Source organism: Megalobrama amblycephala, linkage group LG10 (assembly GCF_018812025.1).
Source record: "Megalobrama amblycephala isolate DHTTF-2021 linkage group LG10, ASM1881202v1, whole genome shotgun sequence".
Taxonomy (NCBI): Eukaryota; Metazoa; Chordata; class Actinopteri; order Cypriniformes; family Xenocyprididae; genus Megalobrama; species Megalobrama amblycephala.
This window is the reverse complement of record NC_063053.1, coordinates 28,255,022-28,271,249: the sequence shown is the minus strand read 5'-3', so window position 1 is coordinate 28,271,249 and position 16,228 is coordinate 28,255,022. Positions and strand designations below refer to the sequence as shown.

At 49.1% G+C, this 16,228-nt stretch overlaps 1 protein-coding gene across 1 annotated transcript; it reads right to left on the bottom strand.

The window, feature by feature from the left end:
• Positions 1–664: 664 nt before the first annotated feature.
• On the bottom strand, positions 665–15,704 carry LOC125277609. Its single transcript, XM_048206095.1, has 5 exons — positions 12,922–15,704; positions 9,863–10,156; positions 7,481–7,611; positions 3,930–4,819; positions 665–3,867 (listed from the first exon to the last, which is right to left on the bottom strand). The coding sequence occupies exons 1-5, from the start codon at positions 13,495–13,497 to the stop codon at positions 2,057–2,059; spliced, it is 3,702 nt and encodes a 1,233-aa protein (XP_048062052.1). The 5' UTR covers positions 13,498–15,704; the 3' UTR covers positions 665–2,056.
• Positions 15,705–16,228: the final 524 nt, after the last annotated feature.

The window sequence follows — 16,228 nt, the reverse complement described above, 5'->3', positions numbered from 1 at the left end:
AAATGTTGGGGTGTGCTAGCAAAGCAATTCATTCTGGGGTAATCTTAGTTTTAAGTAGTTTATACTTACATTTTTTGAGTATAAAATCAACAGTCTTCTCCAAAGGCGAGATCTTCGAGCAGCTGTCCAAAGTCTCCTTTGTGCAGACATTGCTAAAACTGAGGAAAACCGCACTAGGTAGGGTTGTGGAGTAACTGGTGCTGTCAGATGTTAGTGCACCTGTCACTCATATATTTATTTTTATTGCAGGACCTATAATTACATTCAAGATCAGGGAAGATACCATGGTTGTATCTTTAACAATAAACAATAATAATGACAAAAAAAAACAAATATAAATATGTGTTTGTATACATCATAGTTTGAGATTATATACACAGACATAAAGCATGATGATGAGGTTAAAGTTAATTAATACTAAATTAACTTATACTATCCAACAATATTATATTAAATATTTTGTAAATAATTTGTAATAATATTGTTAATATCTGAGAAAGAACTGATAAATAAAGTTTCACTGTTGGCTTTAAAGGGGTCATGAACTGCGTTGTTTTATTGTTTTATAATGTTTCCTGGGGTGCACTTATAATGTTAGTATGCTTTTTACATCAAAAGTTGTCATAATTTAGAAATAAAAGGCATTTTTGCTACCCTGATTTTAGCCCTCTGATTTGAACACTCTATTTTAAGGGGAGTGTCTGCTGTGAACACACAATATAGATACATATTGTACAGCTGAAAATAAAGACAGGAGACTTGCATAACACTAAATTGTTTATTGGTGGTTTTGTAGAGAGGAAACCCTACATCATACTGTCAAATTAATGCCATAGTCCCCATCCTGAGGCTGTATTTTGATGGGGAGTCTGATCTGCGCCTCAGCAGGGCATCCATACTGCACCTGATAAATGCAATCCCCTAGGATTTTCAACAGGGATGGTCGAAAGAAATAGAGGAGCTATTGTTCATCTACTGGCTGGCCCATGCTGCATCCTACAGGGTGGTTGCCTCAGCCATTGACATCCCTCGAACCACATTCCACAGGCTCATGCACAAGGTCAGTGAGGCTGTCCTTGGCCTCCTAAGAAAAGTAGTTCGGCTTCCTCAAGGTGAAGAGCTAGAGGAGGTGGGTGCAGGATTTGCCAGGCTAGCAGGCTCTCCTGTTTTCAGTGTGGCAGTTGGAGCCATTGATGGCTGCCAAATACGTATAAAGCCCCCATCAGTCAACACTGAATATTACTTCGACAGGAATCTGTTCTTTTCAGTACAGTTCCAGGCTGTGTGTGACCACCAAGGAAAATTCTTGGATACCTGCATAGGCTTCCCTGGTTCTGTGCATGACGCAAGGGTCCTGAAACACAGTGCAATCTATTGCAAACAACTGTACCCACCTGAGGGTCGGTGCATCCTAGGAGATGGGAGGTATCCCTGCCTGACTTCACCCATATGCATCATGAGCCCCTATCAAGAGCCTGTTGGCAAGCCAGTCGATTTGGTCAGTCACACTTACATTATTTGAGATATTTGTATAGTAACCTTACAAATCTACACTTACATGCAAGTGGTTTTACTGAATCTGATTACATAGATTAGCAGCAAGCGAGAGGTTGTCATGGCAACCAGATACATCGCATGCGAATTGCGCTACGTCTATTTTTGAACGGTTTGCAATGAACACGTTGCAAATAATGCCCTATAAACATGTTTGTCAACAGAATAGCAAAGTGTGTTTTTTTTTCTAAACAATGCAAGGAGCTGAATTTGAGTTGGAGTTGTAATTACTCGCTGCTTTAAAACAAATATTTGTTGGGCATGGCGCACAATAAGTAGGCAAACAAACGCTTCATATTTAGTAAATTTAGTAAAAAAAAAAGTTTTGCTCTTGTGGTGGTGGGAAATATGCCACCGCCTTGTGGGGGGAATATTAAACACTTTACTAAGGAAGACTGGGGGTAACGTCCTTAGCATGTCATGCATAGTTCTGTTAAATCTTTCGCACTGGGAGTTAACCTGTGGGTGATATGTTGTGCGACTTTTTCCAATTCCATAGACTTTACACAGTTCTTTGATGACATTGGCTTTGAAACAACGACCTTGATCGGAATGTAGTCGTCCAGTTGAAAGGTTCCAACATTTTCATCTTTCCTCCTTTTCCAACCAAAGCATGAAGTGGCTGGGCTAACTTAGCAAAATCAGGAACAAGCCTCCTGTAGTAACTCATGAATCCAAGGACTTGCCTCAACTCCTTCACATTCTTGGGTACAGGCCAGGTTTCCAATGCCCGAGTTTTCTCTCCATCCACCTGTATTCCCTTGGAGGAAATTAGATGACCCAAGAATTTAACTTCAGGTTTCAAAATGAAGCACTTGCTAGGTTTTAACTTCAATCCATGTTGTCTCAACCGGTTGAACACAGTTTCCAGCCTTTGACAATGGCTATCGAAATCTTTCGAAAAGACAATGATATCGTCAAGGTAGATGAGCAGTATGTCAAACGTCAGATCACCGAGCACCACTCCCATCAGACGTTGAAAAGTTGCAGGAGCGTTGCAAAGTCCGAACGGCATCCTTGTCCATTCAAATAGGCCAAAGGGAGTGGTGATGGCTGTCTTTGCTCTATCTTCCTCACTCATGGCCACTTGGAAATAGCCTGATGTAAGATCAAGTGTGGAGAACAGCTGCGCATTTCCCAAGGTGTCAAGCGACTCCTCGACACGCGGAAGGGGGTAAGCGTCTTTGCAGGTCACTTTATTCAGCCTTCTATAATCGCAACAAAATCTCACACTGCCATCCTTAATCACAGTTACAGCTGGAGATGCCCATGGACTGCAGCTTTCTCTGAGAATACCTTGAGACACCAAATCTCGAACATGTCTTTTCACTTCCTGAAATACCTGGGGTGGAATTCTGCGATGTCTCTGCTTAATTGGAGGAGCATCTCCTGTATGGATGTTGTGTGTGACAGATGTTGTATAACCAAAGTCACAATCATTCTTTGAAAACACATCACTGGGCTTTGTCAATAGATCTTGGAGTTTTCCACGTTGAGCTTCTGTAAGATTTTCAAGATTTGTTTGCACTGCAACAGGTAACTGCTCCGTGGTGCTTTCCTCCACTTTCACCTGATGTTGCTGCACAGCCTTGACATGCAGAGCTCCTTCCTTCTCCTCAAACTCAACAAGCACTTTTGGAACAACTTTTTGCGGCTTACACAGTGTTGCTATCCTACATCGCGGCATAAGCTTTACAGCTTTCTCACTAGAATTCAACACTCTGACTGGGACTTTACCATCAGCTATCTTAGTGAGCACATTAGCAATCAGAACACTCTCGGGCAAGCTGACTTCTGATGAGGCCTCATCCAACACTTGGCAGCTCACTTTTGGTGGTATTCTACAGCGACCTTCCAAAACACGCTCACTGAAAGGGGGAATAGTGATTGCTTGTTTCCCAGCTACTTTCACAAAACCAATCTTGTCTCCACAGATCAATGCCTCAGTCTGCATCTTAATATTAGCTAACACTCGTTGAACTTTTGCTTCTCCAACACCTTGGGTATACCTGTCCATCTTCTTCATACCTTCAGTAGCCATGAATAGATCTCTGAGGTCACTCAACACATTCATTCCAACAATGCCAGGTAATCCTTTCAGCTCGGTCCCATTGTGATTGCTCTCTTTGATCACGAACACACACTTTCCATGCAACGTCTTCCTCATGCACTCAATGTCTGCTTCCAAACATCCTATAATGGGAATGTTTAAACCATTTGCCGCTGTCAGTCGAACCCAGATGGCAGACGACAACACAACTTCTCCAAAGTGATTCTTAAAATGCGACTCTGTGATAGTAGTCACTTCCGACCCTGTGTCCAGGAGGCAAACAGTTCTTATACCAGCAATACCAGCTCAATGGTAAGACAATCACCAAAAGCACTTTCACAGAGAGCCTTGGAAACATTCCCTGCATCACAGTCTGCAGTGTGGCTTCTGATCACAGATGGACCTGGACACGTTGGTACTGAGGTAACTTGATCAGCTGTTTTTTCCATCTCCACTTTGTGTTTCAGAGGTTGCACTCCACTTGAATTCTCTCTGTTCTGAGAACAACGTCGGCTAGTGTGTCCTGGCTTACCATAGCAGATGTATCTTCCTTCGCCATCTTTTAAAGGTGCACTCTTCGTCTTGCCCTCCTTCTCTTGAGGTTTCACTTTCTCTTTGTTATTTACCATCTGAAACAGTTCTTCTTGTCTGGCAGCTATCCGCTGAATAGCTTCATGAAGTTTCTCCAGTGTGAGAGGGGTTGAACTATCAGTCGCAGTGGTAGCTTGAACGACACCTCGTGAACGAGTACTGCTTCTCAGATTGCTTGGAACTTGCACCTCCTCTTCTTCCGACCAAGTAATAGCTTCCTGCATAAGCTGGATAAATGTCAGGTCCCTCTCAGTTTTTACTCTCCTCTTCATTTCACGTCGTAGCGAGTCATCTTTGAGGCCTAACACAAGCTGGTCTTTCAGTACACCATCAGCATCAGGAACTCTGGATGGTTTACGGTTCTGGATAATACTCAGCTTCTCCTGCAAGTCATAAGCATAAGAACGGATGGTTTCTCCAGGCATTTGCGTGCGGTCGTAAAACTCTTTCAGTCTACTGCCAATGGGAAGTTTATCCCCATAAGTCTGGTGTAAAGCATCAAAGATCTCTTCCACTGACCTCTCATTTCCGTTGAGCATAAACTTCATCTTAGCCTCATCTTTTAAATACTGCTTACCAAACTCGATCTTGTCTTCTTCTGGAATTTTTGTAGCATATGCACACCTATCAGGATAATCAATAAACTTGGGAATGTTCAGAACGCTTTTAGCATGCTGGACTAGGTTGTAAAACCATCTCGGCTCCGAATAGTCTGCCATAAGATGAGCCCACTTGACACTTTTGTGGACAAGCGATGGTAAACAGAAAAGTCCAACTTCCTCACTTTGGTGACTTCAAAAGGAGCACCCCCCCCCCCAGAGACTGACCAGATCCACATTCCAACACCCCACACACACAGGGACACACAAAACACACACACAGACACATACAGAAACTCACAAACATAAATTTTTGACTGTATATGTAAAATACAAATAATGCCAACATATACCCATCCTGTATTTTGAAGCGTATGCATATTTCCTAGTGTTTAAAGGAGTGTATTTGTGCTGGTGTGCATGGTAATAGTGGAATTCTGTCTGTAAACCATAACTTCTTCCCTATGCCTTTCCGACCTATCGAGTTTGATCTCGTTTTAAAGCTCCGGACTTGAGCTATTCATTGAGACATGTCACAAAACGGACAAATGCATTTTTCTATGTGTTTAATGATCCTGTGAAGGACGTACTCCATCTCGAAATCCGATCTGATGGGCATTAAGTATGCAAACTCAGCTAGGATTCCAAACAAAGGAACTTTGCCCGCCAAATAGTGCTGCGCATCTATTGGTCGCTACAATTCAGGAGGTGTGTTAGCTTGGGTTCCATAAGACAACGACACACACCTTCACCCTCTCTCTTCGCGCCCTCTTCTTCTTCTCCTTTGTCTCCCGACTGACTCACGAGCACCTCGTGCACGGACGCCTCAGGTGACCGCGCTTCCCAACCACGCGCGCAGTTCGGGAGGACCACTTCCTTAGACTCTCTCTCTCTTCGGCTAAGTTACTTAAGCTTAAACCTCTTTTGAAAACCCCGCCGGAGAAACCCTCTCTGAAAGGACCAACCCAGCCAGGCGCATTGAAACTGCTACACACGGACTTGAACCAATAAGCAAGTATTATCATTTATCTGAATTTGTCTAAACTGATTTCTGTGCTGGCTCTCTCTCAAAAAGGTTTAACAAAGAATTTGCCATCCTTTGATCATCTTTCTTTCCATGTCTTTTCTTCATTCTCACTCTTGTGTATATATATGTGTATACCTTCTGTATATATTTTAGACGTATAATCTCAGTCATAGTTGCATATATTAAACACTTTAATTCATGCTCGATTGTTCTGTTCGTTCTTTCAACTGAAGACCAAGTCACTTTAACGTTTTTCGATCGCTTTTTGCTTTGAGGCTATAATAGCAAGTTATTTTCATGGCCAGAAAATAACTCTGTTTATAATATTCTGTGAGGGACTTAGTTTGCTGGACAAACGAACAGTTTCTCTAGATAATTATTAAACCAGAACGTACTCGGTTACTAACGTAACCTCGGTTCCCTGAGATACGGAACGAGTACTGCGTATGGGGAAAGGTCTCCTTTTTCCCTGTTACTGAAGCCTTTTTCAATAACGCAGTGTAACTGCATTGTCATTGGTTCACTCATAGACAAGTTGTTGAACCAATGACGGCGCGGCATAGCTGCGCGGCCTATGGCGACAAAGCCCGCGAATATTCCCGCCGAAATGGGCGGGGTAGCTATATAAGCAGGCGCTTCGCCATAGGATTTCAGGTCATTCGACTGAAGCGACGACACTAAAGCCGCAGCCTCGTGGCACGGCATGTAACGCAGTACTCGTTCCGTATCTCAGGGAACCGAGGTTACGTTAGTAACCGAGTACGTTCCCTTTCGATACTTCACTCGTACTGCGTATGGGGAACGAATTCAACCGCGCCGTGCCACGACAGGGAACGACTGGACTTGTCTTGGACACCGCGAGGAAACCAGAGGACAAGTGAGAAGGCTGGAGCCGTCGAACCCTTGTTACACTACCAAAAGGGGAGTTAACTCCCAGAGGGGCATGAAGCGGAGCTCAATAGAGGCCGCTGGATCATACCAAGATGACCGAGCTTGTAAGGTCGGGACATCCAAATGATAAAATCTGACAAAAGTGGACGGCGAGGACCAGCCGGCTGCCTCACAGATGTCTTTAATCAAAACTCCACTAGACCAGGCCCAAGAGGAAGCCATTCCTCTAGTGGAGTGGGCTCTAACTCCTATGGGGCAGTTGAGGCCCATAGAGGAGTAACAAAGAGTAATAGCATTGACTATCCGACACACAAGACGTTGCTTTGAGACCGAAGACCCTTTGGTGCGGCCACCAAAGCAGATAAAGAGCTGATCGGATGCCGGAAAGGCTGTGATCGCTCAACGTAGGTCCTTAATGCCCTGACAGGGCAGAGCAATTCCAGCTCTCGCTCGTCCGACGACGGAGGAAGCACTGAGAGGGAAATGACCTGTGCTCTGAAAGGAGTCAAGAGCACCTTATGTAGCCTAGGTTTCAAAACGACCTTGGAGTCATTGGGCCCGAACTCAAGGCATGCAGGGCTCACGGAGAGGACCTGCCAGTCGCCAACACACTTAACCGATGCTAGTGCAAGTAGCAGAGCGGTTTTGAGCGTCAGGGGCCTGAGGTCAGCTGAACACAGTGGCTCAAAGGGAGGCCCTTTGAGAGCTCTGAGGACCAAAGAGAGATCCCAGGTGGGAACGGTGAGAGGATGAGGTGGATTCAATTGCCTAGAACCTCTCAAGAAACGCACCACAAGGTTTCGTCCCACTGAATGGTCAGCGATAGGAGAGTGAAACGCTGCGATGGCTGCTATGTAAACTTTGAGCGTTGAAGGGGTGCAACCCAGTTCTAAACGCTCCTGGAGAAAAGACAGTATCAGAGATACATCACACTCCACTGGGTTTATGTTGCGTACAGAACACCAGCCATCAAAGACTGACCATTTCTGGGCGTAGAAGCGTCTCATGGACGGAGCTCTCGCCTGAGAGATGGTATTCAGCACGTCCCTGGGGAGGTTAGCAGGCTCCCATCGAGGGACCAGAGGTGCAGAGCCCAGAGTTCTGGCTGGGGATGCCAAATCGTCCTGTTTGCCTGAGAGAGGAGGTCCCGTCTCAGGGGGAATCGGCCACGGACCTTTCGTGGAAAGCCTGAACAGCTCTGAGGACCAAACTTGGCTCCTCTAGAGCAGGGCCACCAGGAGGACTCTGTGCTTGTCTTCCCTGATTCATCTGATGATCTGCGAGATCAGAGCAATCGGGGGAAAAGCGTAAAGGAGGGTGCTGGGCCAGACGTGAGCCAGTGCAATGTCCTCCTTCTAGAAATAAATTGGGCAGTGAGAGTTGTCTTCTGAGGCGAAGAGGTCTACCTCTGCCTTCCCGAAGAACTCCCAGATCGTGAGAACCGTCTGGGGGTGGAGCATCCACTCGTCTGAGGGGACATTGCTCCGGGATAGCATATCTGCTCCCAAGTTTGTTCTCCCGGTTGCGTGAGTCACTCTGAGCGACTGAAACCTCGGTAATGCCCATTCCAGAAGACGCTTCGCCAGAGCGCATAAGCGGCTGGATGAAAGACCACCCTGGTGATTTATGTATGACACCATTGTCATGCTGTCCGACTAGACTTAAGACGTTGCATCCCGTCAGGTGTGTCTAAAACGCGTGAAGGGCTCGAATCACTGCCAACATCGAGGCAGTTGATGTGCAGATGGCTTCTTCGTGAGACCACGAGCCGAAGGCCGGTCTGCCCTTGCAAAGAGCACCCCAACCTGTGTTGGGTGCATCTGTTGAGAGCACCGTTCTTCTGAGCACCTCCTATAGGGGTACACCTTGACTGAACCATACAGGGTTCATCCAGGGTTTCAGAGCTGTCAAACAGGCCTGATTGACCCCGAGACGCAGGCGGCCGTGCCGCCAGGCGTGAGGGACCCAGAACTTCAACCAGTATTACAGAGGCCGCATCTGAAGAAGGCCGCGCTGCAGAACCAGGAAGGCGGAAGCCATCAGCCCTAGCATCCTCTGGAAGTACTTCAGAGGGAGATAGGCTCTGTTCCTGACCGATGCCGCGAGCTGCTGAATGGCCAGAGCGTGCTCTGGCGATACAACAGCCGTCATACGGGCTGAGTCGAAGACTGCACCCAGGTATCATTATACGTTAGCTGGGGAGCAGTGAGCTCTTGGCAAAGTTGACCCTGAGACCCAGGCACTCCATGTGGCTGAGTAGCACGGATCTGTGATGCTCCAGCTCGGATCGTGACTGGGCTAGGACGAGCCAGTCGTTGAGATAATTGAGAACCCGGATTCCCAACGGTCTCAGTGGGGAAAGCGCCACGTTCATGCACTTGGTAAAAGTGCGAGGAGCTAGGGACAGCCCGAATGGAAGGACCGTATATTGGCAAGCCACACCTTCGAATGCGAATCTCAAGAATCGCCTGAGATGGGGGGCTATCTGGATGTGAAAGTATGCATTTTTCAGGTCCAGCAAGCAGAATCAGTCCCCGGGGCAAACCTGCGCGAGGATCTGCTTCAGCGTAAACATCTTGAACTTCCATCTCATGAGGGAAAGGTTCAGCAGTCTGAGGTCTAAGATGGGTCTGAGACCGCCATCACTCTAGGGAATGAGGAAGTAATGGCTGTAAATCGCTGTAACGAAGGTTCTTGTGTAATGGGAAGGAAGAGGACAGGGATCGGCTTTGGGCTGCTGACAGTCTTTATTCTCACCAGAGAAAAATATCAAACACATAAACAAAAAGACGGTGCAACGCACACTCAATAATTCCACATCCAAGGACGGGCTTCACTCCATGAAACGAGCACAGCTCACTCAGTCTGACTGTCAGCAGTCCCTCTCTCTCTCACACGCTCCTGCTTCTCCTGGCGTTTTATCCTGTCTCCACGCCAATTACTGGAACGAGAAACAGGTGTTCGTGATTTACATTCAACCCGTTCAATCACCGCACATCCCCAGACACTCCCTCCTGTTGCAGACCCCGCTAAACCACGCCCCCCTCGCCACATACCCCCACCGCCCGACTCAGGCCGGGGAGCCGTCCGGCCTGCAGCCCCCCCCCCCCCCATTTCTGGAGAGGAAGTCGGCCACAGCCTGTGGATCACCTTGAATTTAAAAGGCTGTAAAGCGAGATACCAACGAGTGATCCGCGCGTTGGTGTCCTTCATGCGGTGGAGCCACTGCAGAGGGGCATGGTCCGAACAGAGGGTGAATTCCCGCCCCAGGAGATAATAGCGGAGGATGAGGACGGCCCACCTGATGGCTAAACACTCTTTCTCCACGGTGCTGTACTTAGCCTCTCTCTTGGAGAGCTTGCGGCTAATGTACAGCACCGGCCGCTCCTCACCCTCTATCTCCTGGGACAGGACCGCACCCAGCCCCCTGTCCGACGCGTCTGTCTGCAACAAAAAGGGGAGAGAGAAATCAGGGGAATGAAGTAACGGCCCGCCACATAAAGCAGCCTTCACCTGGGTGAAGGCCTGCTGGCACAGCTCCGTCCACTGGACCGTATCTGGTGCATCCTTTTTAGTCAGATCAGTCAACGGGTGAGGTCCGAATAATTAGGAACAAACCTCCTGTAATATCCCGCCAGCCCGAGGAACTGTCTGACCTCCTTTTTGGTCTTGGGACGCGGACAGGTTGCAACCGCTGCTGTCTTATCAATTTGGGGACGCACCTGTCCATATCCCAAGTGGAAGCCCAGATACCTTACTTCCACGCGCCCAATTGCGCACTTCTTCGGGTTGGCCGTGAGCCCAGCCCCTCTCAGCGACCTCAGGACAGCCCTCAAATGCTGCATATGCCGCTGCCAATCGTTACTAAAAATAATAATGTCATCCAGATAGGCAGCCACATACGCAGCATGGGGCCGTAAGATCTTGTCCATGAGTCGCTGAAAGGTAGCCGGTGCCCCGAACAGCCCGAACGGAAGGGTCACGAATTGGTGTAATCCAAACGGCGTCGTAAAAGCGGTCTTTTCTTTGGATAATGGAGACAAGGGGATCTGCCAATACCCTTTCGTTAAGTCCAGTGTCGAATAAAAGCGAGCTGTACCAAGCCGGTCAAGCAATTCGTCCACACGCGGCATTGGATACGCGTCGAATTTCGACACTGCATTCACCTTGCGATAATCCACACAGAACCGCACTGAGCCGTCCGTTTTGGGAACCAAAACTATCGGGCTCGCCCAGTTACTGCTGGATTCCTCTATTACCCCCATTTCAAGCATTGCCTCTAATTCTGCCTGAACCACTTTTTTTTGTGTTCAGGTAACCTATACGGCCGGCTGCGAATCACCACGCCCGGCTCTGTCTCGATGTGGTGCTGAATGAGGTCAGTACGGCCCGGTAGGGGAGAGAACACGTCGGCAAACTCAGCCTGTAATTTGGAAACATCAGTGAGCTGTGAGGGCGAAAGGTGATCTCCCCCCGGGGCCAGAGCGAGGGATTGTTTTTTTACATTCGCCTCTGGCCCGAGATCATCCTCTCCGCTAATCACCGTCGCCAGCATCACTGACTCCGCCTCACTCCACTTTTTCAGGAGGTTGAGGTGATAAATTTGACGTGCCCCTCTCCTGTCGGACCGTATTACTTCATAATCGAGATCACCAACTCGCCGTGTGACCTCAAAAGGTCCTTGCCACTTCGCCAGTAATTTTGAGCTTGACGTGGGGAGTAATACGAGTACTTTCTCTCCCGGTGTAAATTTACGCAGATTAGTTCCCCTGTCATACAACCGGCACTGTCTGTCCTGGGCTTGTAACAAATTCTCCATAGATAGCCGCCCCAAAGTGTGGAGTTTTGTTCTCAAGTCCAGCACATACTGAATTTCATTTTTCGATTGAGATGGTCCGTCCTCCCAAGACTCTCTTAGGACATCCAACACCCCGCGGGGGTGGCGCCCAAAGAGAAGCTCGAAGGGGGAAAACCCCGTGGAGGCTTGCGGGACCTCTCGCACAGCGAACAACAGGGGTTCCAACCATTTATCCCAATTTTTGGCGTCTTCTTGAACGAACTTACGAATCATGGATTTAAGCGTGCGATTAAAACGTTCGACCAACCCGTCCGTTTGTGGGTGAAAGACGCTGGTTCGAATCGATTTAATGCCCAACAATTCGTACAGTTCGCGTAGCGTACGTGACATAAACGCCGTGCCTTGATCAGTGAGGATTTCTTTCGGAATCCCCACTCGGGAGATTAAACTGAAGAGGGCGTCCGCAACACTCTTAGCGGAAATGTTGCGGAGAGCTTCTGGATATCGTGTTGCATAATCCACAATGACTAATGCAAAACGATGCCCTCTCGCTGATCGCTCTAATGGCCCGATGAGGTCCATGCCAATTCGTTCGAAGGGGACCTGCATTAATGGAAGGGGGCGCAAAGGCGCTTTTGGAGTGGCCGGGGGATTTACCAGCTGACATTCACGACAAGACGCGCACCACCTGCGCACGTTCTCGTGAATGCCCGGCCAAAAGAATTTAGTGTCGCTGTTTGTCCTAAGTGTCCAGCCATTGGGTTAGAGTGAGCCGCATGGAAAAGCATTTCCCTGCGGCTCTTTGGTACTAATAACTGGGTTGTATCCTCTTTTGACTGAGTGTCTTGGGTCACTCGATACAACCTATCTTTAATAATCGCAAAATAGGGATAAGTCAGTGGTCGTCCAGGCTGGAGAGGCTGACCGTCGATCATGCTGACCCTCTCAAACGCATTTTTCAGCGTGTCATCGTGAGACTGCTCCAGGGGGAAATCATCATGGTCCGAGAGAATCAGTCTCCCGACCCCGCTCTGTTCCCCTGAGGCAGTCACCACTGGTCCCCGGTCAGTCTCCCCCGCCTGCACTCGCACTTCCTTTCCCCGCGCACATTTACTCCAAGAGGCACCCGAGCATAAATGTCCCAATAATTTATTAAATGCGGGCCAATTCGTCCCCAAAATTATCGGGTGCCGGAGGTGCGGATTAACTGCCACCTCCACACTATGCTTTTGACCCCTAAATAGAATCCCGACTGACACCAACGGATAACTCGCGATATCCCCGTGCACACACCGTACCTTAACCATGCGGCCTGTATCCAATGCCCCGGATGAAATCAGGCTTTGATGCACGGAGGTTTGGTTACAACCTGAGTCCACCAAAGCCTGATATGTACCCCCTTGATACTCACTGGTATCTGGTACTGACCAGCTTGACCGGGGGCGACCTGCAGGTCGTCCGGGACCCGGATCAATGTCCCCACCTCCATCACTGGACACCGGTCTATGAAGTGATCCGGGTCCCCGCAACGCCAACAGGCCGGCCCAGACCTGCCCGCCGCTCCAGTGGCGGAGAACGGGCCGAATGACTGGCGTGGAGAGAGGGGAGAAGCAGGCGCGGGGTCCAGCCCGGCGGTGGCCAGTCCCGCCCCCCTGGGCGGGGCTCTTGGCGCCACGAACTGCCGAGAATCCGTTCCACCCCGCCCCCGGGGCGGAACACGAGGCGGGCCGGGCGGACGGGACCTAGGTAGAGGGACAGGTTTCGAGAGAGAGAGGGGAGGAAGAGAGGGAGAGAGAGAGACAGATGGCAGGGGTTCGCCGACCCCTGGGCACGCCACCAAGTGGTCCTCCGCCAATTGGATGGCCGAATCCAGCGACGTGGGCCGGTGGCACTGGACCCACTCGGCGGTCTTCTTCGGGAGCCGAGTGGTGAACTGTTCCAGCACCACGCGATCGATCATCTGCTCCACGTCGCCTCCGTCGGCCATCAGCCATTTGCGGCACGAGTCCCGGAGCTGTTGGGCCAACACGAAGGGCCGGCCCGCCTCCCCTCTGAGAGGAGACCATTTCTATAGGCCCCTTCTCGAACAGAGACATCACTTCGGCTCGGAGGACGTGAGCGTCGTCCGTGTTTACTTAAGTGGGAAGCACCCCACAAAAACGCAGGGGTCTGCGAGCAAACTGGAGCGAGTAGCCTTGAGATATTATCCCCAGAACCCACTTGATACTCCGGGGATGGCCTGCCAGGCCCGCGTGACAAGGGGTTGAATGGCGCCGGTTGGTGGGCCGCTGGAAGGGGGGCCTGCACACCGGCTAGTTTTTAGAAATGCTCACGCATCCTCATGAACGTGGCTTGCGGGGTGAAACCGGCAAACGACACGCTGAGAAACTCAGCAAACAGATATATGCTTCTTAGAAAAATATACATGTGTCCCACCTGAGTCAGGGGAGAGCATCAAGATATATTCCACCGAGCGGTGTCGGAAGTGAGACCGCTCTACCGCTCTACCTCAATGAACATGGCTTGCAGGGCAAAGCCAGCAAGTCACATGAACAGAGGTCCAGCATAATGAGCATGTTAGTTCCACCAAGCACAAGTGAGCATTGAGCTCGCTTTCAGTGAGCGCATACATCCTCATGAACGTGGCTTGCAGGGGCAGGGCCGGCAAACGACACGCAGAGAGACTGGAATAAATATGCTACATCAACTGATATGCTGAATATAAATAACATAGGTCTCACCTTAGAGAGGTGAGAGTGTCGTTATATTTCTCAAAGGACGCAGTTTGCAGGGCAGAACCGGCAAGCAACGCGCTGAGAAATTCAGCAAACTCGGCAGAAATATGCTGTATCAACTGAAATATATACATATATATAACATATGTCTCACCCGAGACGGGGGGGAGAGCGACATGTTATATTTCTCAATGAATGCGGCTTGCAGGGCGGAAGCGGCAAGCAACGCATAGAGAAACTCAGCGCAAACAGCAGAATCAGCTCCATTAATACAGTATAAAAACATGTTTCTCGCCCGACTCGGGGGAGAACGTCACGTTATATTTCTCAATCGACGCGGCTTGCGGGGCGGAACCGGCGAGCGACGCGCATTGAGATAAGGAAAAATACACTCACACAAATAGAAAACGTATCATGAGTCTCATCCTAAGTCAAGAGCATCATGTCAAATTCAGCTGACAGATTCAGTTAACTTCTGCAAAAATCTGCTATATAAATTGAATGTTTATAACATGGATGTCACCCAAGAGGGGGGGAGAGCGACATGTTATATTTCTCAATAAACGCGGCTCGCGGGCAGAACCGGCGAACAGCGCATAGAGAAGACTCAATGCAAACAGCAGAAAGATGCTCCATTAAATTAAGCATATAACATGTTTCTCACCCAAGCTAGGGAAGAAAGACATGTCATATTTCTGAATTAACGCGGCTCGCGGGGGAGGGACCGGCGAGCGACGCACATAGAGATAAGGAGAAATAAACTCTCACATAGGAAGTGTATCATGAGTCTCGCCTAAGTCAGGGGAGAGCATCATGTCAAATTCAGCTGAGAGAGCGAGAGCTCGCATCCTCAACGAACGCGGTTTACGGGGGAAGACCCGGCAAATGACGCGCTCGGAGAGACGGCGTTTGAAGCAAACGCCAGCGAGAAAGTAGAAAAATAAGCTCTGTACTCACCTGACGGAAAACGGCAGGGAATGAGCTGAATGCTCTCAGATGCTGAAGGCGGCACGAGGGCGACGAGGTGAACAGCTGCTAGAGAGCGAAGATCCGCGGAGCGAAGCTCTGCATGTGCCACAGCTGTGGCGCGGCATTGAGGCAACGCCGCCGCCGTGAAAACGGCAATTGTAGCTCTTTTAGAGCAGCGAGAGCCGCTGGTAAAGCTCTTAGAAAGCAACGTTAAGCCGCGGGACAAGCTCTTTAAACGGCGCCGAATGGCGGCAGGAGACGCGCTGAGAGGCGGCCGGAAGCGGGAAGCGGGCGGCTCGAGAGCGGCGCTCGAAGCGGCAGTCTGCGAGGGCGCCGGCGCTGTCTTCGTTCGGCGGTCTCAGCTCAGTCCGCTGCGGGAGCCTCTTCGACGGCGGCGAGATCTTCTCCCAGTCGAGCTTCTTCCAGGCGGCGAAGGCTTCAGCCGGAGATCAGCGAAGAGCGATATGAAGTCGTTGCTGAAGGAGAGAGAACTGAAATCCTATGGCGAAGCGCCTGCTTATATAGCTACCCCGCCCATTTCGGCGGGAATATTCGCGGGCTTTGTCGCCATAGGCCGCGCAGCTATGCCGCGCCGTCATTGGTTCAACAACTTGTCTATGAGTGAACCAATGACAATGCAATTTCACTGCGTTATTGAAAAAGGCTTCAGTAACAGGGAAAAAGGAGACCTTTCCCCATACGCAGTACGAGTGAAGTATCGAAAGGGAACTAATCATATATGTAATTGATTATAATTCGTTGTAATTGATTCACAATATATGTTTAATTCCCCGTTGGGTTGATATATGAATCATAATTTATTCATAACCTTATGAATTATTATATTCATATTTCATCCATAAATGGATTAATAACCGTACGAACCGCTACATTCGTTACATATTTATTTGGTGGAGGATTCGCGAGCAACGTTTTAAACTTGGTTTTCGGTAAAAGAGCAATGTAGAATAGTTTTGTATGACTTAATGTACATGCGCGCTTCAGTGAGAAGAC